At 41.0% G+C, this 24,488-nt stretch overlaps 3 protein-coding genes across 3 annotated transcripts in view; all 3 read right to left on the bottom strand.

The window, feature by feature from the left end:
* Nucleotides 1-3,652, bottom strand: part of ap1g2 (adaptor related protein complex 1 subunit gamma 2) — a 23,271-nt gene extending 19,619 nt beyond the window's left edge. Inside the window, exons 1-6 of the mRNA XM_029453388.1 lie at nucleotides 3,510-3,652; nucleotides 2,644-2,848; nucleotides 2,028-2,152; nucleotides 857-998; nucleotides 97-193; nucleotides 1-6 (exon numbers count right to left, since the gene is read on the bottom strand). The exon at nucleotides 1-6 is cut by the window's left edge and continues 71 nt beyond it. Coding sequence (XP_029309248.1) covers nucleotides 1-6; nucleotides 97-193; nucleotides 857-998; nucleotides 2,028-2,152; nucleotides 2,644-2,844 — 571 coding nt within the window. The 5' untranslated portion in view covers nucleotides 2,845-2,848; nucleotides 3,510-3,652. The remainder of the gene's footprint in view (nucleotides 7-96; nucleotides 194-856; nucleotides 999-2,027; nucleotides 2,153-2,643; nucleotides 2,849-3,509) is intronic.
* A 1,553-nt stretch (nucleotides 3,653-5,205) lies between these two features.
* Nucleotides 5,206-15,674, bottom strand: slc7a8b (solute carrier family 7 member 8b). Its single transcript, XM_029454010.1, has 12 exons — nucleotides 15,542-15,674; nucleotides 14,844-15,054; nucleotides 12,309-12,513; nucleotides 11,595-11,746; nucleotides 10,433-10,558; nucleotides 9,416-9,569; nucleotides 8,490-8,613; nucleotides 8,243-8,346; nucleotides 7,745-7,841; nucleotides 7,493-7,642; nucleotides 6,691-6,868; nucleotides 5,206-6,334 (listed from the first exon to the last, which is right to left on the bottom strand). The coding sequence occupies exons 2-12, from the start codon at nucleotides 14,995-14,997 to the stop codon at nucleotides 6,204-6,206; spliced, it is 1,575 nt and encodes a 524-aa protein (XP_029309870.1). The 5' UTR covers nucleotides 14,998-15,054; nucleotides 15,542-15,674; the 3' UTR covers nucleotides 5,206-6,203.
* Nucleotides 15,675-16,935: 1,261 nt separating this feature from the next.
* Nucleotides 16,936-23,102, bottom strand: prmt5 (protein arginine methyltransferase 5). The gene is made up of 16 exons (XM_029454327.1): nucleotides 22,893-23,102; nucleotides 22,452-22,570; nucleotides 21,409-21,494; nucleotides 21,130-21,264; nucleotides 20,919-21,031; nucleotides 20,751-20,800; nucleotides 20,478-20,641; nucleotides 20,230-20,391; nucleotides 20,057-20,134; nucleotides 19,649-19,707; nucleotides 18,856-18,978; nucleotides 18,491-18,666; nucleotides 18,071-18,274; nucleotides 17,846-17,956; nucleotides 17,701-17,765; nucleotides 16,936-17,605 (listed from the first exon to the last, which is right to left on the bottom strand). Exons 1-16 carry the CDS (start codon nucleotides 23,024-23,026, stop codon nucleotides 17,453-17,455), a joined length of 1,932 nt encoding a protein of 643 aa, XP_029310187.1. The 5' UTR covers nucleotides 23,027-23,102; the 3' UTR covers nucleotides 16,936-17,452.
* Between the last annotated feature and the right edge of the window lie 1,386 nt (nucleotides 23,103-24,488).

The raw sequence follows: 24,488 nt of genomic DNA, 5'->3' as shown, positions 1-24,488 counted from the left end.
GCACACCTGGTGATAAATGGGAGTAACCATAGAGAATAGTTAGAAAGAGTATATTTGAGACAAGCTTACAGGTCTGAGTCATTAAGATCCACTAACCGTGGTTCTTCTCAGCGAGGAGGGAACGAGCGGCAGGCGCAAAAAGCTCCCCGAGATCATGTACTTTTCTCACAATGTGAACAGCACATAGAGCAGCCTGGAAGAACAGTGGAGCAAGTCATTAGGACCGTTACATCATTACTACATTGAGCAGATGGATGTTGATTCATAGTTTTACTCCTGACGAACCGTTTTAAACAGGCAACAAATAGGCTAATCAGTAATACCACATCATACTGGGAAGATTTAACTCGATGAATGAACAAATGGACAATAAATGGATAACACATTGTCGTTTCTGAGGGCAGAGGCCAAACATTGCTTGTGAAATACATAAATTAAACCTTCATTTCTGTTTTTCTCTACATATTCAAGTGTTTTTTCTTAAAAAGGGACAGTATTCCCACATATCTTACCTGTAGTGCTATTTATCAATCTAGATCTAGAACTAGAACTAGATGGAACTTCATTTGTGGGGCTCAAAGTGCCGAAACTATACATTAAAAAAACTCAACAGCAATGTCTCAAGATCAGAACTTGTTGTGAGTCGTTACATGTAGGAACTATTTTGTATTTTGGGGTGAATTGTCCCTTTCAGGTTGCCTTTTAAAAAGGAGAGCAAAAACTTGATTTATCTTTCACACATAATAATGAAATTATCGTAGCAATAAATAAGGCTTTCATATAGTGATTACAGTGGTAGTAATATTAATATTGTAAAGAGCTGCTGAAAAAAACAAAAACCTGTGGCGGTTCCCACCTTCTTCTTTATGTAGGAGTTGGAGGCTCGGAGCAGCCTGTCGATCTCTGGTGCCAGATCTCTGCACATCTCAGCTGAACCCATACAGGCCAGTGTGCAGAGAGCCAGAGACTGCACATACTGGTTACTGTGGGAAAGGTCACTGGAAAACACACACGTAGAGAAAATCACACGAATGACAGTTTAGATCTGAGTGCAAAAATGTTAAGCATTACTGAAATCATACAAGAATATCCTCTATTATGTTCACTCTCTGCTCAGATTCTCTGTTCTAATGTTTTGCTCCCTTTTATTTCTACTGTGGTTACTCTATTTAAATGACAGTGTACCATCGTCAATACTATTGTCAAACATCATTTTATGTCGTTCTACACCAATGCTGTGATCAGTCATTGATCTTTTAGAATTAAACAAATAACACAGAAAACTTGGTAGCATGTTATTTTTACCCCGCCATTTAGCATTTAGAAGTTTGATATAAATGGCTTCTAATATGCTACTACACGTATAGTTATAAGTAGTTATCTAATTGTTATGCAATATAACCCATTAGTTATGCATTGTAAGCCATTTATTAACTGTTTATTAACAAGTACTCCACCAATTAATTAGCATTGTACTCCTATAGCAATGTCAGACTCAAGATGGACAATTAAAAACAAGGATTAAAATCGATGCAGTAGAACCAGAGATCTTTTTAATTCCACTCTATTCTCCCCCCTAGTCAAAACCTGGTGCTTATATTACCCACAATGCAACTCAAACCACCAATTATTTAATTGGAGATTCAGTCGTGTTATGCTTGTAGTGGCTAAAGTAGCTTCAAGCTTCTGGTATCTAGCAGAGATGAGGAGCGGGCTACAGACGTCCGGTAACCTCACTTCAAATTTCAAACTTGTCGCCTTCAGACCCAACTGACGCTGACTTAATTGACATCACTTGAGGCAATTTATCAGACTCGCTCTGAAGCCACAAACACCTTTGTACAACTTTCTTTCTACATATGCAGTACTCCCCAGGACCTGTAAACAGACTTTGATGTTGAAAATCCGTGGAGTTCCCCCTTAAATGTTTATAAAGGCTAAATACGGGGGTTAAAATGAAGTATGAACGAAAATGTAGTACTAATTATTTTTTAAATGAGATTTCAAGCTTAAGTAGCCGTCCTTACTTCTTGATGGAGTTGGTGATGAGCAAGCTGGCATCCTGCTTCTCATCCAGCAGCATCATGGCTCCAAGATATCCCACACGCTTCTCGCTGTAGCGCGGGCTGGCTATCATCCGAACACACTCCATCTAGTAGGAAGAGTAACAACTCCTTTTAATGTGAAGTGAACTGAGATGCCGTACTGAGGGAAGAGCAGCAGCCCCACTGGAGCTGAAAGTGGTTTGCGATGCTGTAGTGACTTTGCTAGAGGGAAATAACCACAATTCAAAGCGTTCTATTAACACGAAAAGTCTAACAGAGCAAGAAGTAAAGGTTTACATAGCAGCAACATTACTAATATCATCATAGCTTATTATATTCAGCATGTGATTACACAATGTGCGGTCTCATTTCTATATATTTTTGGCGCTCCGTAATGCACTCACATATTTTTGCTGAGCACACAGATCATGTCTGTGTGGGATCAGTACTTGGACCTTGGGACCGGTCCACTACTTTGCACGAGAACAATTCTGTGATGAATTGAACCCAGCTCATCCAGCAGCATGATAGTTTCTCACCCCTGCTAACCCCCTTAACCCAAGCAAACCCATGACAGGCATTAGCAAAATCCCCTCACCTGACCAAAGTGAGCGGGGTAGCCCAACATGTGCACGTAGAGCAGCTTGGCCAGGTTGTGCGATCGCCCCCCATTGTCCGCTTGTCTGAACTGTGCCCGGATGGCTGCACACTCCCTCTGGATGACACCTCGCTCCTCACACTGTGTCCTCGCTGACCTGATGGCCCGGATCATCTCCTGCAGGGGTACTGATGGAGACATGGCTCTGTGTGTGTGTGTGTGTGTGTGTGTGTGTGTGTGTGTGTGTGTGTGTGTGTGTGTGTGTGTTGGTAAGTGTACATGTTGTGTCATGGACATGTGAAATTACAGCAGAATATTAACAGAGAACACATTACTTTACTAAGCAGAGTTATACTACAGTATGCTTAATTCCACTTCCTGTAACGAAGAAAGAAAAAGGTGGGTGTAACCTTATTGTAACGACAAAGATGTTACTACATAATAATTACTACATCTTTAGAAGAGCTGTGCTTACACTAAAACACACAACTAAAGTGTGCTTATTTAAAAAATAGTTCAAACTACGTTTCAAGTCTGGTAAACTGACTGCTGTTCCTGGTGACATGTTGTTGTAGATAGCGTTATTCACTCCTAGAGTCGGCTTATCTTGTCATTTATCTACCCATACATTTCTAATTCACGTTGCAAAAATACATTTAAGTATTACATATATTCAAGTTAGCATCACCCTTTCGATGATGCAGGTCAGTGAAACGAGGCAGAGGCTAGCCAAGTTACCGAGCAGAGCTAACCTTGCAGATGCTGTCAAAGCCTGCTCAGTGAGGGACTGTCGAGCTAAAGAGCTAGCTAAGTTAGCATGGCAGTCTGTTTATGTGAATGGTTAAAGCTCCAAAATAACTACGTACCTCTACACTGTACAGAGTCGCCAGTATTTAAAAAGTAAACCGGTTCAACCGAACCCCCTCCAATACACGGCAGCAGTCAGTTGGCTGGAAACCCAAATACTGTGTATCCAAATAGTGTCAATGGATCTGAATATAATCACAGGACTTCCTGTCATACCTTTCAAAATAAAACCCGATTACAACCAGATATAAAGTTGCATTTGGAATATTATAAAAAATATATTTAGATTATGATTTAAATCAGAAAAAAGGGAATTAGCTGGAGAGGTCATTAAACATTATTTGAGGTATCGTTCTCATGAAGGCATTCTGTGTTACTTATGATAGACCTAATTCATATGACTTTTATGGTATCATTTAATTTGAGTATGCAAGTTCTAGTGCATTTTATTGTTGTAGCTGCCTCACCGGTAGGGCTTACTTGGACACTTATTAGAAAAGGCCCTAGGCCATAGCCAGGATTTATTAGAAATATTTAGGTCATGAATTCCCCCACCTGCCTGAGAAATGTCTGGCTTGATATAAAAAACAACTATATACTGATTTGTATCAAATTTGTTTTAATCTAATTGTTCAACTATATGTTCTTTCATAATTATATCCTTGTTCGAATGTCTAAATGCTGCTTTAATTTCTCTACACGGTTGGGAAGATAATAGGCCTTTTTCACAGCGGACATTTTTGAATTGTCATAGTACGAAAAGCACAGGTGTAATTAATAACATTAACGAGGGCTCTGTACAGTCCTTGTTAATGTTAATTAATTACACCTGTGCTTTGCCTGCTGTGACAGGTCTACAGGGAACAGGGCTGATTACTCCAATAAATTTGAAAGGCAAGATTTGAACAAATAATCTTAACTCAAGGTCCCCTGACTACAGTTTTTTTACAAATCTGTCAGCTGCATATTGTGGTCTTCATCAGCAAATAGAAAACTGTTCCAAGTACAAATATAGCCGTTGAACACTACCTCATTTATTCAGCAGTTGCTATGACCAGGTCAAGTAGCATCCTGTAAACATTTCACATTCTATATCATAATATGAAATATACATATTTAAAGTAAATATGTATACACACAATTGCCACTGAATTCCAAGTAAGATTGAAGTGGCCATTTCTTGATGAAAAACTTCCTTAAAATTCTTAAAGGTGAAAAAGGTTATCCTGACTAACAGAATTGCCTTCCAATTGTGCTGCAGACCCATAATAGTGACAACACAGGGTCCACATCATTAAGTAGAGCAAAGACTGGATTACTGGCAAAGTGGCAACTGCCCGAGACTTCCACAGACCCAAGCTCCTGAAAGCTCTAGGCTTACTGTGTGTCAGTATTGTTTTACCCTACATTTGCAAATTGTATTTGGTTCCAGTGCTCACATGTTCATCTTTGATGTGGACTGTTGACAGGCATTTTGTAAGCAAGTAAATATAAATATTCAAATATGTAACCGAGGCTAAATGTATTAGAAGTTCTGGCTTGATTTGATCCATCGAATATTTCTAATCCCTGCAGCAGTATTTAGGTACCAGGAATATCCAGGCTTTTATTTTGAAGGTGAATTAAATCTACTTTCCTGTCTTTTTTTCGGGCAATGTGAAATCTTGACCCAGCTAGGCGCGTCATAGCCGCCCATGACTTCCGCAATTTGATCGCTCTTGTGCGTGGACTCCACCCCTTCTACGTCAGGTGTGCCAAAAGGTAGATGAAACATTAATGAAGTGCAGCAGGCAACACAGTACCAGTACTACTACAGTATACAGTATGCAGCATAATACACCAGTGAGGACATCACAAAGACAACTGTGCATTTTCAACAGGCACCAAATTATGTCAAACTTACACAGGTGATAAAAAAATAAAATACCTGAGGAAGATTTATATATTTAAAAAAGTAGGTATATGGGCACTATATGCTTAATATGCACTGGGTACTTCCAGGAATATTTGATTTTCTACCAGAAGCTTTCTGTTAAGTTACAAATAAAGACAACTGAAAACTTAACATTGGTTTTACCTCTTTTTTTCCATGCAGGTGCTGGGCATTTATTTTCATTTTGAACATTTTAGCAAAATCTGCAGAACTTCATATTCAAAGAACATTTTTCAATGAAATATTATCAGCCAGCATTCAAATCTCCATAGTAGTTATCAGAACGGGAGATCTGTGTGCAAGAAGAAAAAAACGTTTGCCCTCTAAAACCAAACCTCCTTTCTCTGTATGTATGCAAAAGGGAACATTTTGAATTAATTGTTTATAAAGTTTGGCATATAACACCGTCATAGAGTTCAATGAGAATAAAAACCATTAAACCTTCTCGAAAATGTCATTTTAGTGAGGTGATAATATAAAACAGAGTGAACAATACAAACAACTTGCATATGAAAACATTTTCCCATTGCCTCCCAGTCTCAAACAACATACTGAACAAGACATAATTTAAAATTCTAACATGAAAGAAAAAAGAAAAATATTAGTTTTTGTTTTTCATAATTTCAGTTTCAGATCATTTCTCAAACATCTGTGCCCAGACCATTCACTAACACAGTAGTTAGTGTTAAGGCCAGTGAAAAAGTCCAGTGACGTAGTACACCAAGTGAATATGTATGCTAATCTTTCTGAGAGTCTTCCCCAAGTGCCTTTTTACCCCGTTAAAGTGTGAGGCATTGTTAGTGTTCATTTATGCACATGTTCAAGATTCAGCTGTTTGAGGGCTTCCTCCGTCTCTCCCATCTTCATTTTGCGACCCTTGGGATTGCGCACGCTCTTCTATGATCGGATTAACCACCAAACAAAGCTTTTGGCACAGATGAGTCATTTTACCTGGATACAGTTTGAGAAGAAAGAGACATGGGACATATTATGTTAGAGTTAATGGTTCATGCATTGAAATTCTTAATCTTAAAATAAGACTTGTTTTTCTTTATAGGAGATGCAGTTACATCTATAGCATATTTCCTTTTATATGTCTTTGTGAAAAATACTTTAGTTTCGACGCATTTTATTTGCCCAATTACAAGCAGCGTCAACTTTAATGCTGAACATCTGTGTACTTCAACCTCTTTGTATTTAATAATGAACACAAGTGGAGAGACATTTACAGGCATCTCAGACTTCAAACAACATTCAAACTCAAGGTCTCCAGATGTTTTATCCAAGACACCAGAATGTTTCCTTACCAATAGTAATATCGCAACACTGTGGCTTGTTCTCCCAGTAGACTCCCAGGAAATATACAGGGACACCAGTCATCATGATGGCCAGACCAATACCGCAGACGACCGGCTCTGAGTAGAGGGAGAAGACCAGCAGGAAGGCCCAGAACAGCAGGTAGATCACCGGCCAGATCAGGCTCACCTGGAGGACAAGGGACAGATGGGGTTGTAAAAGAGAAGAAAATTAAAAATGATTAAACAAGTACTTTTACATTTTTCCACATGGAAACCTTTGATCAGTCATTGTTATACTTATATATAAGTATTAGGTGGGTCACAATATACTGGTAGTTAAAAATGAAATATTGATATCATGTTAATAATATATATCCTATAATATAATATCGTGTTGGCAGATGTTAGGCCTTCTGGATTTTTTTTTATTATTCCTTTTCACCATCAGTGTTATTGTTGTACGCTTATGGTTATAGACTGTCCACCTCCCTACACTTGTATTTTGAGTGCAATTAATTTGCCAAAGACAAAAACGCACAATAAACAAAGTTAAAGATGAATTGATAGCATTAATATTATTTTATGTTTTAAGTATCTATAGATAATATTGTTATGGTGAATTCTTTTGGCCACGACAATAGAGTCGTGAAATTCTAATATTGTGACAGCCCCATCAAGTGTACAGTAAGTTTCTTTAGTATTCATGAACTGCACAGGCTTCTAGATGGTTTAAAACCATCTTGTGTTACGATGCCATGGCACGGGATTGTTAGTATAAATAGTGTAAGCAGCCAAACACGTTTGTCTTTACCTTGATGGGTCGATACATGTCGGGCTCTTTGATGCGAAGAACAATCTGCCCGGCGATGGTGACGCCATAGAAGAGGTAGTTGATGAACCCCACATAGTTTATGAGGGTGTAAATGTCACTGGTGCACAACATCAGCAGAGTGGAGATCAACTAAATATGGAGAGGGGGGGGGCGGGGGAGTTATCATTTCTGCACAAGGTGAGAACAAAGGGCACACAAAAGGATAAAAAGCGGCTGTTTGTTAGGACTCACAGTGAACAGTAAGGCAGGTATAGGAGTGCAGCGTTTGACGTGAATCATGGCCAGCACACGTGGGAGATGGCCTTCCCTCGCTCCGGCAAAAAACAGCCTGAGAGACAGAAACAAAAGACGGGTAAGTCCTGAGAGCAGAGGCAGCTGGTGCTTGCTGACCGTGTGCACTCGCCAGCTGAGAGCTCATGAAACACACAGCTCAGGTGATCAGGAAGCAGCGGTGAAGAGACGGACTTTGGGATGTGTGGGGTCATTTTACCAGAGGCAAATTAAAATTACTCATCCTTAAGGAATTATTTTTAAACATTTATATTTAGGCTCTTTCTCCATCATCCGATTCCTATTAATCAAGTTTAGCCTTTTGTTTTCACCCTGCCTAACCAGTTTTTCCATGTACATAAACGGGCTCAAATATCAGCATGGGAACGAGCGTCAGATTAAAAAAACCCCACAGCAACCACAGAAGCTGCAAAGAGAAAAGAGGGAGGGCAAACTGACCTCGCCGACGTGAAGAGGGAGCCATTGACTCCTCCGAAGGTAGAGAGCGCCACGGAGATGGGCATGATCCATGACATTACTCCCAGCAATTTCTCTCCAAATGTCTGGGAGAAAGAGGAGAAGAGAGAGAGAAAGAACAAACAAAGTATACACTTGAAAACACATACTTGAATTACTAATCAAGACATTTCCAAATGGAGTGCACGTTGTCACTAACAGATTTGAGTTATTGCGAGTGTTTTCTCACCACTGCCACAGCATTGGAGGCCAGCAGCTCCTGTGGGCTCATGGCTGTGATGTAGGCTATGTTGGCAAACACGTAAACGAAGGTAACCACGGGGATAGAGATGAAGATCGCAAGTGGTAGATTCCTGGGAGGATGAAAGACGAGATCACGGTTCATTGTATATGAACTTGTTACTTGTGGTGTCGGGGATCAAATAAAATGGTGACATGGATAAAAAATTAAACCAACATTTAATGTTCATAAATCAAGCTGCCAAAAAGGTATTATTGCATTAGATTGAAATGAAGTGGCAGCAGACTGTATATTTAACATATCATTCAAATACCTTGAAACCTCCCCAGTTGTTTACATCAAGACAATTGTTTTTGTATTCCATGTTTTCAGAAATATTATGTTTAAATATGAACCAATTTGATTACATTTCCGGAAAAAAACCTGAACATTGGATAAGGCGTGATCTTAAAGTCAGAGATTTTTACAGAGAACATTTGAGATATTTCTTTGCATCACTCCATAGATCAAAAAATACTTTTCAACAGCCATTAACAAAAACAGTTCAGTGCTTTTAGGAATAAATTGCAATAGCATAGGTTTAAAAAATAAAGCTATAAAATGATACATGTAAAGAAAAAACCTTCAGAATATAGATGGGAATGAAACTGGAACATTTGGTGTATGTAAGAGCTACTGGAGGTGGAAATGTTTTGTTCAGAGTACAAGGAACATATTTTGAGAAAACGGCCTTTAAAAGATATGTATTGTAAAACTCCAGTCACATCATGGTGCTAGAGGGGAAGAATAGTCAAAACTCTCAAAATTGACCAGTGCATGGAAAAAAAATGTTTTCCTGTAGTGTCTGGCATTAATTATTTAATGCGTTACGTTAATTTTTGCGTTTTGTTGCTTGTGCAGAATGTACATGTTACCTGTACGGGTCAACCAACTCCTCTGTGACATAGTTGAGGAAGTTCCAGCCTCCATAAGCAAAAGAGCCTTGTAGGAAGGACAGAGCTATCTGACCAACACTGTAGTCTCGGAAGGTCTCAAAGGCGTGTTCTGGCTCCAACCAGTAATAGTGACCTGTGAACGAGGAAGTGTCAGATTTCATTGAAATGAAGTCAGACTTTGTGTGAACTGCCTTTCACTACCGCAATCTGAGCAGCAGAGGTCACCAAACAGCTCATTTACAGGGTGTTGGAAGGAAACACACACACACACACACACTCACACACACTCACACCTGAAAAGCATTAAGAATGCCTTGGTAAGCATTTCATTTGTTGAAATCTACAGAAATACCCCGTTTTACTCAACTTCTTATGCCAGCATCTTATTGATGGTGACAATTATACACGTTAAATGCATTCCCCAATTATCTGAATTTAGACCAGTGAATATTTTGAAACGATCACATAGATGGCGTGCATTCATGAACACAAGATCACATAAAAAGGTCGGGATAAAAGAGACTTGATTAGCCTGCAACTCCAGTTTACACGCCAAGCAAAGTATTATGAGGGGGCGATTCGTTAGTTTGCTGCGCCTGGCAGTGTGTGTATTATGAGTGGGATGAAGAGCTATGAGGGACTGTAATCCCTCTTTCACGCTGGCATCACAAATCCAGTGAGAGGCACAAGGGGACTATATTGTGATGGTAGTTTAAGTGCTGCTGCTTAAAAACTGTTTCACCCTATTTTGGCGTCATGTCGCCAGACATTTACTCATTTATTGTGAAATACTGGATGGTTTTTACCTCTTCAGACCTAATTACTATTGAAATGAAACACTAAGGGAACATCACTCTTCAACATCATGCAACCAGAGTTGACACCGCTTCCATTTAAAAAAGGCTAAAAGCCAAAAAAGGTTGGGAACCACTGCCCTAAGACAGAACTGTATAGAAACTAAAAAGAGTTGAAGGAGACTGACTGAGCCAATACTACCTTTGCATATTTGGATGACACCCATGATTATGATGAGACCTAATGCCAAAAGCTTGCCAGCGGTGAAGATGTCTTGGACACATGTAGCCCAGCGCACACTGTAGCAGTTCACCCACGTCAGCAACACTGAAGGACAGCAAGAGAAAAGTTATGTTTATCTGAATATTCATAAAACCCTGATAAAATAAATACAAATAAACAATGAATGAGAGACTCGGCCACCATGTTGAAAACAGTTGAGCCAAAACCAAAACCTTTTTAATTTGATAGCTACACAGTAAACTAAAATACTTTAGGTGAGAAATAGAACATGCAGTAACAGACTCTTCATCATATTTGATCTGCGCTGCCTAGTTTGACCAAAGTTCACAAGCAGTGATTGACGCGGCGTTGGAGACTCCTCAGCTCTGTTTGGTCCTTCCGAGCAAATCTTGCAAATGTCATTAGGAGATTATATGTCTCATGCACTGAAGGGGGTGACTCCAGGAATTAAGTATAGCTATTCCATGAAGTTAGCTTTGTTTAATCTGACAAGTTCTTAAGAATCTACAGCCATACTAGCAGCTCCGCAAGTCTGTACTTCTGCACAGTGGGGCTTTGAGCTAAATGCTAACACATCTATGGTAAGTGTATTAGCATGCCAACTCTAAATGTGATCATTTTAATCCTTCACGTACATTTTTGGGGGCGGTGAGTAGACTAACAGACAAACATTGCTATCAATGCAATATATTTCAGACTTGTCAAAGCTCCTCCAGACACAAGACATTGTAAGGGTATGGTCACACACGGAATTAACATGCATCTCCCGCTCACTTCTTCTAGGACAGCAAAGGGACAAAAAAACATTTGCTTCCTGTGGCAAAGCAAGTTTGCATCATTGCGTCGGGTAGAGTTCACCTTTAGTGAACTTTCAGGCGATGTTCATGTGTGACCGTGCCCTAAAACTCTGCCTGCCTCCAACAGAGTTGATCATTTTATTTCATAAAAAGTGTAAAAAAAAACAAAACAATGGAACAAACAATGGAAGAAAGAAGAGTCAAATTAAATAGAATTCATCATGCCGGAAATTATTCAAAAGTGGGCTTTGAATGCTCCGTCATGATCTGTCTCTGGCCTCAACAAACAACCATTTCATTTTCAGGTTAATTTTGGGACTCACGCAGGCAGACAGCAGCCAGCAGGCGTAGGCCACTGTCTGGGGGGAGGCAGGAGGGGAAGAAGGGCTGCAGGATGTAGTTTGAGAAGGTGAGAGCAATCACAGCCTGACTAGTGGGGTAGATAACCAACACTGCAATCCACAGACGCAGAAACCTGGGGGACAACAAAGGCAGGAGGTTAACGAGACAGTCACAGACTTGCGTCACACACACACACACACACACACACACACACTACAAGACACAAGCACCACAGTGTGTGAGCATGCTACTCCTCGTTACTGCAAAATGTGACGGAAAACAAAAGGAAATTAAGCACATTAGCCAAGTGTATTATCGAAATACACTGGGGCATTGTTATTTGAGACAAGATAGATGAATGAAACTGGGTCAATGACATTCTGGGATGCTGGGAACACAAAACATTAGGAGAGGCTTTAATTTTAGAGGGGTGAGGGCGGGGAGTTACTTCAAATTCTCATTAATTACTAAAGGCTTGCTACAACTTTGCTATGGAAGGTCTCAGTTTGTAGAAACACGAGACAATCGGTAACATCGGTACAGTATACATTTCTTTCAGCCTTTTACTCTCAGTGTGCTCATGTTATATCTGTGCATTCGCGACGGCTTTTGACACTTCACATAAATCTGATTTTTGATCACAAAAAAGGGGCTTTAATTTTAGGATGATGATCAGACCAATAACATGTTCTCACCCAGCCAGTTCTCCAAAGATGTCTTTGACATAGGAGTAGTCTCCCCCCGACCTGGGGATAGTCACGCCTAACTCTGCATAGCAGAGAGCACCGATGGCTGTGATAACTCCAGTGGTGGCCCACACAATGATGGCCACGCCGACAGAGCTAGCATTCTCCAGGACTCCCTTAGGACTCACAAAGATCCCTGATCCAATTATGTTGCCTGAGTGAGTCAAAGCAACACACACACACACACACACACACACACACACACACACACACACACACACACACACACACACACACACACACACACACACACACACACACACACACACACACACACACACACACACACACACACACACACACACACACACACACACACACCTTTTAAATATGCACAAAATAAATAAACATGCAAGTGAAATGAAACAAGTTACAAATGTGTATAAAGATATTATGCAGCTTATCAACAGTGTGACAAAAACAGCATAAAAACAGGAGTCAGGTCCTTTCAGGTTATAAAAGGAAAGGTGCAATTTCCTGTCACATGACTCCCCATTTCCTGTAGTGCTCATGTTTTGCACATTACTATTTTTTCCCGGTACAGAATCCCATTGGGCTTTGTGTGGGTTTCATGCTGCTCAGTCGGGCCCTGGCCCACGGTGGAAGTTCCCCTATGAAGTGAATTTTCTGTGCATGGCCCAAATTACTGAGTCATACATTTGTTTCACATTGGGCGTTTACATTTTTTGAGCAGCCTGATCCTGCACTTGGACTGGCCAAACAAGTATCCCATGTTTCCCATCCTACACACTAACTGCTGGTCAGCCCATGTGGGGGAAAACTGGGCTCGTTTGGGATTAATTTTGCTTAGACTTTTTTTTTTCTTCAAGTGCACTCTAGTAGTATTTTGTATTTTACTTTTGAAAGTAGTGCAAGGCTGTTACACTGGTAGCACCACCACAAGAGAGACGATTACCATCTTTGATGTCGCTAATATTTCTTCCTGTAATATATTTACGTTGCCTTTGTTTTAGAAGAGAAGATGTTGGTCTTTTAACACCTGAAGAGATGACAGAATGAGTTCATATCTGCTGTGCGACTCTTGGGACCAACAAACAAATCCAAATCGGAAGACAAACAGTTACTTTGTTGGAAACACCGACTGTAAAGCTTTCAGTGGCTGTGAAAAGATGAGTAGGAGTGTAGCACACTTATGACACTGCCTTCCCTGGTTTAATGGGATTCAGGTACTTGACACTTAGTGCAGTTTGAATGAAAGGTCACATGTTACAGCAACACGGCATCAGTTGCCACTTACTGGTTGTATGGGCTGTTAAGCTTGTGACTAAAAGATGCTTTTTAATTTCCCTGTAACACCAGTACTGATGCTCTGGAAAATCACATTTACTTTGTTAGTTTATTTAACAGTAGTTCAATTTCACTACTGCTGAAGCTCTTGTTTTTTTGGTGGAAGATCTCCAATTCATGGGCATGTGCCAGAGTTTTTGTAAATGGCACCTAACTTAATAGAGTCAAGGAGGAGTTACCTATGCCAATAATAATCGACCAGCGCACCTCCAATTTATGATAAATGTGATTTATTCAGCACACCTGGCTAAGAGCAGATTTGTATGGTTCATAACATTTGGTGCATCTGGAGTTAACATCTCATTTTCTCTCCAAACTGAAAATTAAGAGAAAATATAAGAGATTGTTGCTGCACGAGGCCCATTGTTCTTCAGATGGTCACCACTGTTTAGTTCCAGTAAATGTCCACCAAAATCAGGCAGACATGGGCATTGTGTGGGATGCCCAAAAGGGGGGCCCATATTTCTAATGAGAAATCACACCATGTTTAAGAGGGCAATGTAAAATGCCTTCTCAACAATGGTTGACACCATCATTAATGAGATGGCTTTTTATTGATGTTTCTCCCCCCCCCCCTCTCTGTGTGTGGGGGAGGTAGGCAAGGACAGAGCAGTTTTCATTGGAGCCAACAATTTCCTGGAAACATGAAAGTGACAATGAAAGAGAATGTACAAGATGTATGATGCTGGGAGTGCACTGAGGATGTGCATCAACCACGACAGAGACCACTTAAAGGGCAATGTGAATGGTTGTATTTCTTAAGTCAGTGCAGCTCGATTCAGCTACATTTACTTTACACATGTAAAAAGGAAAATTGTTCAATGACACAAAAAAAAAACCACTTTAGTCTTTTTGATTATTTTGTTGCCACAATTAAAAACAAATCATAGTAGGTGTAGTACAATAAGTCTCTAAAGTCTAAAAGGATGTAGTGTAAGGCAAACTAGTTTTGAGCCAAGCCGTAGCCCATTATTTAAGTCCAACAGATAGCCTGCTTATTATGACCATGAGCCTGATAGTATTAAGTAGCGCTTATGCATATAACATCCAACTCAACTGTTCTATGAAATGGATTATGCAGAAAGTTATCGTTTTCTTAAAATCTGGTGAGATATTCACAACCTTAAGTTATATGCTTTATTTTTCTCTTGCAGTTCATGTGTGTAGTCTACTTACCGATTATAATACCACAAGCGCTGACCAGGCCGATTTCTGTTTTCAGAGCCACCCCGGGGCTTCCTCCTGCATCTTGCCCCACACCCGGCTGGGAGTCTGGGGGCTCCGGGTGACTGCCCTCGCAGCTGCTCAGCTTCCTCGGACACTGGGCCATCCTGAAGTTATGTCCAGCGGGTCTCCCTCTTTTGTGGGCAGCGCCTCCCTGCTAAGCCTAGAATTATTAAAGTGGATGTGTTTTCCTTCTTAATAAGGTAAACACACACGCACGTTGAGTAATTTCTCCACCACTTTCCTACGAGTTCATTAAGTGAAACATGCTGATGGCAGTGCATGTTTCCCTCTTTCGTTGTCTACAGTAGCCTAATGCTAAAATTAGAAACCACGTCCCGGCATTAATAATTCAGAGTGCCTGCCCGGGCGGCCACTCTATCTGGAAGGTTTAATAACCACAAACAGACTTTGAAAATAAATTAAATTTGTTATGCAAAATGAGACATAACTTTGGCCGAAAAAAGGTTAACTGTTGAGATATTCAAGTTCAAATTCGGTTTAACAGGTCTCGCGGAAGGACCAACCCGAGTTTGTTTCCTGTGCCGCCAACAAGATTGTTGGAATGAGCAATTAACCCATCAGCACTGACCGCATGCGCTTTGTTTTGCTGTATAAACCTCAAGCAACAAAAAAAAATGAGGACCTACCTTTTCGGCAGCCGCGGTGAAAGCAGCTCCCTGTTAAGTGACGGACTTCTTGTTCGGCATTATTCTTGTCTGCCTGCAGTGTTAACGAAAGTCCTCCAGCTGACAGCCCCGATTAATAGAAAATATATTTATTTTTCAACCAATCAGCGTAGCCCAAATTGTCAAAACGCCTCACGCCCCGCCCTCTGTAGTGGGGTCCCTGTGCTGTTCCCATTGACAAAAAAGAAAGATTTACGGACTGGCTTAGATGAAACAATTAATGTTTAAATCAATTAAAGCCTAAAGAGACTTTCATAATACTTTTCTGAATACATATTAAATGATACAACTAAATTTGGAGGTAGGACCTTTTAACCATACAAAGGAAAGCATATATCCAAAATACTGCAATTTAAAATGAGGCTTGAGGTATACCTCCACAAATATTGGTATTGTCCTTAAAGTTGCTCAAATGAATAATAAGATGAAAAGCCACCTATTAAAAAAATTAAGTCAAATTATAGTTTATGGGAAACTTGTAAGCTTATCAACTTACTCATACTTGCCTGCATAACATACAGCAGTGTATGATCTCGCAGGGATGAATCTACTGGCTACAATTTTTCAATTTAAGAATTGTTCAAGCAGGCAAAATACTGTAATCCTTTTTTTGTCCTCGGTTGTGCATGTGTGTCAATCTTAAGCAACTGCAACTTCTAAGATAAGTACAAACGAGTGCATGCAACATAAGACGTGTTAGCGGGCCTACACTAAACTCACTGTAATAACTAACACTAGAGTACAGTAAGACATGGCGAATGGGAGTTACAGAACAGATGGATGTCAGGAGGTGGAGTGTGACAGGCTGCAGAAATGCTCATGCTGGTATTAAATCATATTGAGCCGGATTGTTGTCAGCTGTGACTGAAGAGCATATTTAGGTATTTTCGTAGTGTTAATGTTAAATTGATCTCGACAGTTGGACTCACAGAAACGCACTTGTACACCGCATTATTCTGTCAACTTTAGAATTGATGACTTAAGTTTTGTTACATCCAACAGGTCTGCAAGTGCTCGACTGTGCTAATGAGGTACAAGGCTCCTGACTCATGGCAAAGTACATTTTTACAGTACACCGGGTAGTTGCACCTCTATTGGTCTACAACAATTAAGTTAGGGAGAGCCAAGAATACTAGGAGATATTGATTCCTTGTGGTCCAGTAGATGTCAACTGAGGGAGACATCTACTGGACAATTCACATCCTTACGAGTTCGCTTGCCATCTAATTTGAACAAACTTTAAACTCGGCTCCTGCCGTCATTCTAAAATTACTAACAAACGTTTCCAATAATTCACATTCAGATCCCAAGAACTAGCAGACCATGGTGTTACCAAACAAAGTGCAGCACGTATGGACAACATTACAGTGTTCTTTTTATTGACATGGTTCAAACATACAGAAACAAAAAAGGTATGAAGAGACATCCCCTAAACAATATGGTATATGTGACCTGATAAGCATAACCTTCCTCTGACCTTCTTTGTTTTGAGAAGTGTGTTTCATCAGTCTGCAAGTATCGTATGGAATGTGTGTTTGATAAGGCAAAGGTTGAGTGTATGTCTGCAACGTCCGTTCAGAACAGTAGGGGGGAAAGACTTTAAAAAACAAACCAGTGTCGCGGTGTTTGACCTAATCTGAATGAGCCGATCTCACAGCAATAATACACTTAGTGTTCAGGTGATAGTCCAGGCCTGCTGAAACAGACTGGCTCAAAAAGTGCCTACCACGGGTAATTCCAAAACCCAGAACGCACTTTAGGGGTTACAAGTCCAGGTTTTAACTGCGCATACAAAAAGAGCTGGGACACCTCAACTTTAACTGCCACCAAGTGTTACAGAAACGTGTTTGTGTGTATGCGAATGTGTCATCTTCACAGGCCGATGGTGTAGGAGCGTCCTGCTGGATTGTGGATGGCGGAGCAGGAGGGCTCGGTCACGGCCCATTCATACCACACATTCTTCCCGTTGTTGCAGCGCCAGAATCTCACTGTGACGTCATCATCCCGGGATATGGAGATGGGTTGCTATTGGAAGGAAGAAGTGAGGATTATTGGGTGAATGCGATGATGTATACAGTTCAATTTAGAAAAGGATCTTCTTGACTGGCTGTATGACTTACTTTCAGGGGGAAGAGGATGGGGAACCAGGAGAACATTCCAGGTGAATGAGTCTCTGGTTTTATACCTGCCACAGACAATATCAACATTACTACTTAGATCTAATCTTAGCATGACATGAATTCCTCTTTATAAAGGAGGACTTACTGAGTGTCACATCTTTGTACAGCGTGGTCTCAAAGTAGCCAGCAAAACCATGGAGCACCGTGTTACAACCCACTGAGAATCTGAGGCACTGATACCGGTTATTGTTCATATCTGAAGGAAGGAAAAAAAGAAAGGGCGGTCAACAGATTTCAAAAACACATCATGTCAAAGTGTATAGTGTACTCCTTTCTTGACATGCACTGAGTTTAGTCTGTTTGTATTTACCTTTCGTGGGGTGTCTGAAGGTGAAGCATGGTTTGGGCTCAGCCAACTGGTGGTAGTTGTGGAGGCGCACCACATAGGGTGTCTCAAAATGGCACTCTGGGTCTTTGTCGCGTTCCCGGCACCCACGTACTTCATTGTAAAGCTTGGAGGAGGACAGGGGAGCCAGGAAGGACGTGTAGGAACAGGGGATGCTCACTCCGTCACCTGAGAACGACGTGAGCAGAGGAAAGAAAAGAGAAAGCAATTTGAGATGCACTGAAGGTAATGGAGGAGGACAAATGCTTTCCTCATGTTTGATGTGGCAAACTACTGAGGATGCTCTGCATTCATTGAATCTGCGTCTACATATGTAGTTGATCATAAAAAATATAAAAAAGGGGCAACTAAGAGAGTTCACTTTAAACCACAACAATGAAGTACCTTTGAGGAAGTGCTGCGCTCCATCCAAGCACTCAGGGGAAAGTTCGTTGTCACCAAATGATCCCAGCAGCTCGCTGACGATGATGTCGGCTTTCTCAGGTGCGGCCCAATCACGCATGTCACATGACACCACTGTCACCTGATCACCCCACTCCTCAAAGCGCCAATTCTCCAACCTGAACAAGTAGGGACCAGTTCAGATGTTTGTGCATGAAATGAATACCACTAGCAGTTCAAATTTCTACAAAGTGGTAAACAATGAGACACGGCTTATCCAGGCATGTTCAGATGATAAAAGTTAAACTGCCCGTGAATACGCTTCCCACTCGGGCACAGACATGAACTTTGACACGTATTCCACTCACGTGATTACAGCGTTGGGATTTTTCTCCACAGCGTACACCTTCAGCTTCCTGTCTGCCTGTCTGGCAGCGCGTAGGGACGCATTGACCAGGGGACCCCGACCTGCTCCCAACACCATCAACACCCTGTGACAAAGACACAACATTTTGAGGTTGCTGTAGTCGCTGCTTAATGACTTCTCACCACGTACGTTACCCTGTTTAACTCCTAGAGAGATTATGTAGAGTTGGGTCGAATTCCAGATTTGCCGATGCGGTACGGTGTATGAGCTGAGCCGGCATTTAGCATCATGACAGCAACATGAGCACACGGCATCACAGCACTAACGACGCAATATGACAACATGATTAAAATAAATATATAAATATGTAGCCGCTAGTGTCTGACAAGCGGGCAGAGATCAAATTTCAGTAGAGGTGGAGAGATGTGCACGTTATGTTTGTTTGTGGTGGTGACAACATGGCTGAGTTGGTAAAAACAAATTAAAAAAAACTTGTAAACTACAGCGCTGGGCCGCTGGGTCTTTTTGCGCCACCATCTTGGATCATCACATGAAAACAGACAAAGTAGCAGGAAAGACATCATGGCTGCCTGCAGAGGAGTTTTGCTTACTATTTATAAATAGAATAAAAACCACCACAACAGTTTGAAAGTGTTTACACTGGTCCAGACCTATTAATGGAGCTTCATCAGGGGAAGAGTGTGTTGGTTGCTAAATCTAACTGTAACCTCAATTTACAAATTCAAACTCTATATTGTTATTGTTCACATACAGGTTTGGGTACAGATACTCACTGAACGTTTGTTTCTTTCTGCTCCTCTGGAACTCTGTCAAGCAGACATTTATATACAGCCTGTAAACACAAGGAAAAAGCAGGAGTATAAATATGTTGCGTGTCTCCTTGAACCCTAACTTGACACAAACGGATGTCAGTGGTGTGGGAGCGCCTCATGAGAGACAATATGTCCTGTCCGTACAAGCTCTCCCTTTAGTTACAAATGCAAACATTGACTGGAGAGCAAATTATAACATTTCTGTGTAAGAAAGGGTCCTCTATAAATAGAACACTTTTCAGAAGGCTACACAAGGAGCCTGCAACAAGATTTACACGCCCATAGTGTAGATGCTCTTTCCAAATGACATATACAGAGTAGGAGATGTGTGTGGTTTGAATGGCTGACTTTAGGGTTTGATGGGTTTACCTGTTGGTACTGGGAATATTTAATAGGATCCTTCTCAAACACTTCATATGTCTGAGACTCCAGGTTGTCCATGAGTGGCTAAAGGGAGGAGGGGAAACACCTTTAGTCTTCATATTCAAAAGGTTAAAAAAAAAAAATTCAAAACATGTGACGACAAATGAGCACTTCCTTACCTGGAGGGGAGACTGCAGGTAGTCTTCATAACCCTTGGCGAAGAGCTCGTAGGAATTGGGTGCTGGCCGGTTCTGGTTGAGGTATTCCAGGTACTGCAGGTAGGACCGGAAGTCCTTCTCAGTGTGGCGACTGGTGCCTGTGAAGACGAACTGGGCCTCCAACTAAGAAAATACATTTGTTTTTGTATTAAAACAACACTTCCGCATTTGGCTGGTGATTAATTCCAGTTGAATCTGTAAAATTATACCTTGAAGAGACTGAAGATTATTTGCTGATGGGCTTTTGACAAAACAGGGAAGCCCTTCTTATTAGTTAGGAAGATGCTGGTGGGAAGTATGGCTGCTTTGATAGGTTCCCCGAGCCACTTATCAATCACAGCGTCTGACGGCATGTCTGCTCCAACTTCAATAGCTTCAGGAAGACAAAAAGAAAAGGACATTTTCAGTAGCAGACACGACTATAATTATTTCTTAATGCACTGACTTTGCCCCCAGGCTGGTGCTTTAGTGTGCTCTCTCACCAAGACAGATCCTCTTGTTGTAATCACAAAGGGTTCTAAATGAGTGCCACCTAAAGGAGCAGAGGCAAGTAAACAAAATGAGTCACAATTTTAAGGTAAATCAATGGCAGACATTTTAGCATTCAGACAGCTCCCGCCTGCTCAGAACGAGGACTGTGTGAAACTAACCAGCCCCAGGTCTTCTCATCAACACTTGTGTCATTGACGCAAGAGGTCGGCTCATTCTCAATCAGATCGTCCCGCACGTCCTCTGATGCCATCAACGGGACACGTATCCAGAACTAATCAGACGCGGAGGACGACAACAACAGATAGCTGAAGAATTCAGCATTGAAGCAATCTCCATGTGAATGTTGAGTTTGTTAATGCCGAGTCTTACATTTGAGGTGTGGTGTCCAGTGTGGATGTGGTTCAGCAGCAGACGGGCGAGATTGGCGCAGTGAGGGCCCTTTAGATGGAGCATGAAGACAGGCAGACCCAGGTAGGCTGAGAAGTTTAACTCCTGTGCCAGAGCCTGGAGAGAAACACATGGAACAGAAGGATGAGAGATGATAGGAGATAGATTCAGAGGGGTTGACAGGAGAGACCCCAAAGCACACTATTTACTATCAACATCCACAAAGTATAGTATAGAAATTGTCCAAGTTGAGGAACTTACAGCCTCTGAGTTTCTGCGCTCGGTCTCGAGTTCTGAATCTGGATCGATCCATTGAGAGAGTTTCCCAACAATAAGAGTATTCCAATCTAGACAAAGCAAAAATCGATAGTTAAAACCCTGCATTATTACAAATTCTAACTAATCCCTTGAGTCATCTAAGATCTCAATAATTACCTATCAATTTTACTGGCCCCATGTTTTGCAAAATGCATCAAAACAGGCCGAAGCTAACATTTTATCTATACACCAAATCTTATGACAATCCTTTTTGTTAGTGATGTTGCACTAGACAGACCAATGAGGGGGAAAAAAGCAACGTTACAGCAGCAGCAAAGTCACACATTAATAATGAACTCACTAAAATGACTTTGAAATGCTTTGATATCTGCATCTCGTCATACAGCCGTGATCTCTTTCGATGTCTTTTTTATTGGGTTATGGTTTGCGTAATGATTTTAAGTTGATTGTTTGCTCATATGATTACATTTTCTAGCTGGGCCATTGCATACAAACTCACAAGACCTCCCAGTTCATGTCATCGATTTTGTTGAAAACATTTATGTTACAAATTCTAAATTCACAAATTCATTATTTTCACTGGATTGGGTTGAACTTTATACTTAACATCCAAGAAACTCTAATGGATAATTTGCAGTATGTTATCATGTACATGGTTTTATTCAAAATAATAATAATAATAAAAAAATGTACCCTAACAAAGAATCTTGAATTTTAAAAATGTATACCTCCATTGGTTTTCCCTTTGTGGCAACCAAACTTGGAACAATCATAACTTTAAAAAAGTATTTGGAGTACAGCTGTAGGACTGTGTCTGGTGATTTTAATAGAGGTTTGTCACACAAATGTTTAAGAAAATCCATGACTTGAACTATGAGGTCTATTTTCTAAAATTCCTAACCCATCAGAGGCCTGTTGCAGCATACAGGGGTATACAGTAGTCATCTTATTTAAAGAGAGCGTAAAATAAGTTAGTGCATAATAAGGCCGGACATGTCTGACGATAAGAGAGTCGAAGGACAAACCTCTTCCACAGAGCAGCAAATCTGACCGGGTATGGGCACCGGATCGGGATTTAGCGGGCTCCAACTCAAACTCTCGCTTGAACCTCGAATGGAACAGGGGCATGCACAGGAAGTCAAATCTGCACCAGAGAAAGAAAGCACAGCATTTTAACATTGATATGATCAATAATGTCAAGTAGAGGTGACAAGCAAAACTGTTTCCTTAACTATTCCCCAGCCAGCTCACAAAATACTAACATAATAGCCTATTTGAGTGTGATAACCACTTCCCACCAGAATCAAGCATCATTGTGATTGGGCACGTGCTGGTAATTCACCGGCTAGCTCACTGGCATGATGCTAGCAAACCCACGCAGGGACATAGTGCTAGCAGACCAGCGCGTGCCTCCCGTAAGATAACTTGTACAAAAAATTACTTGCACAGTGTAGCACTCTCCTTACCCAAGTTTGGCAACCGCAGCTAAAGTGTCAGCTACCTCCGGCACACAATTCAAATCTCTCCCGCAGGACACTCTGCTCCCCGTACTGCCGGACGCCATGATTTTAGTCGAGTGAATGGATTCGACGGGTGCCATCTCGTAGTTTACTTACGAGGAAACTGACGCCATCTTGGATCTGCACGGACATGCATGCCTATTGGGTAGCAAGATTATGTCGACCCAAAATGGCTTTGCGTGTACTTCAGTTACATGTCTCGTAAATTACCGCGATAACTGGGCATCCAGGGCCTTTAGTTTATGAACCTTGAACTTAACTTTTGTTGTTTTCATGTCAAAGCTTTAATGTCATTGTCATTTTTGTCTTTCTACAGAAACATCTTGCAAGACAATTATTTTTATACTACAATAAAAAACATCTATTGTCAGATTCATTTGAAAACTCTTATTGGTTTTCCATCATCCACTTTAACTCATTTTGTTCTGTGAGTGTTTTGTGTCACTCAACTTAATAAAACGAGTCACAATGGGAATTATTTTGTACTTTTATTGTAGCCTAAATACGGTGCCAATTATGTTTTAAAGCATAAAACAAAGTGCCCCCTGACAGAGGGTTATAGGGTTTGTTATAAATAATTCCTGATTCTCTTCACAGTTTAGCAGAACAGATACCTGTGGTTTCTTTAACTAAATAATGACAGTAAGCCCCAATGTCCTCATATTCTAGAAACGTCACTACGTACACCTGACCAGGGTGCAGGGCTGCTGTAACTGGTTGCGCGTTTTAAATGAGAAATATTATTGATGTCAAATCAAATCAAATCAAATTTATTTGTATAGCCCAATATCACAAATTATACATTTGTCTCAGTGTGCTTTACAGACTGAACAGGTTACGACACCCTCTGTCCTTAGACCCTCGCATCGCACAAGGAAAAACTTCCTAAAAGAAACCCCAAAATTAAAGGGGGAAAAATGGAAGAAACCTCAGGGAGAGCAACTGAGGAGGGATCCCTCTCCCAGGACGGACAGACGTGCAATAGATGTCATGTGTACAGGATAAACAACATAGTACAAATACAACATTTGACAGAAATTATGTTGTGTTGGAAAAAAAAAGAGAAAGTATGGATGAATCCAGGAAAATGTCAATAAGGCTTCCCGGTGTCCAGCAGGACCAGAGCAGCAGGCGCTGTCACGATTCCTGATCCTGACGTAAACTTTATCAGTGGCAACCTGCCACATGAGAGACAGACACTCCGGGGATGATACCCCGGATGGTGAGTTAGTAACATACATTTACATAAATGCATACAGATAGAGAGGAAGAGAAGGAAGAGAGCAGGGAGGTGTCCCCCGGCAGTCTAAGCTTATAGCAGCATAACTAGGGGCTGATCCAGGGCAAACCTGAGCCAGCCCTAACTATAAGCTTTATCAAAAAGGAAAGTCTTTAGCCTACTCTTAAATGTGGAGAGTGTGTCTGCCTCCCGAACACAAACTGGAAGCTGGTTCCACTGGAGAGGAGCTTGATAGCTGAAGGCTCTGGCTCCCATTGTACTCTTAGAGACTCTAGGAACCACAAGTAACCCTGCAGTCTGGG

The sequence above is a fragment of the Cottoperca gobio genome, chromosome 17 (assembly GCF_900634415.1).
Source record: "Cottoperca gobio chromosome 17, fCotGob3.1, whole genome shotgun sequence".
In the NCBI taxonomy this organism is placed as follows: domain Eukaryota; kingdom Metazoa; phylum Chordata; class Actinopteri; order Perciformes; family Bovichtidae; genus Cottoperca; species Cottoperca gobio.
Note: the sequence above shows the minus strand (reverse complement) of the source record. Positions and strands in the feature narration are given on the sequence as shown.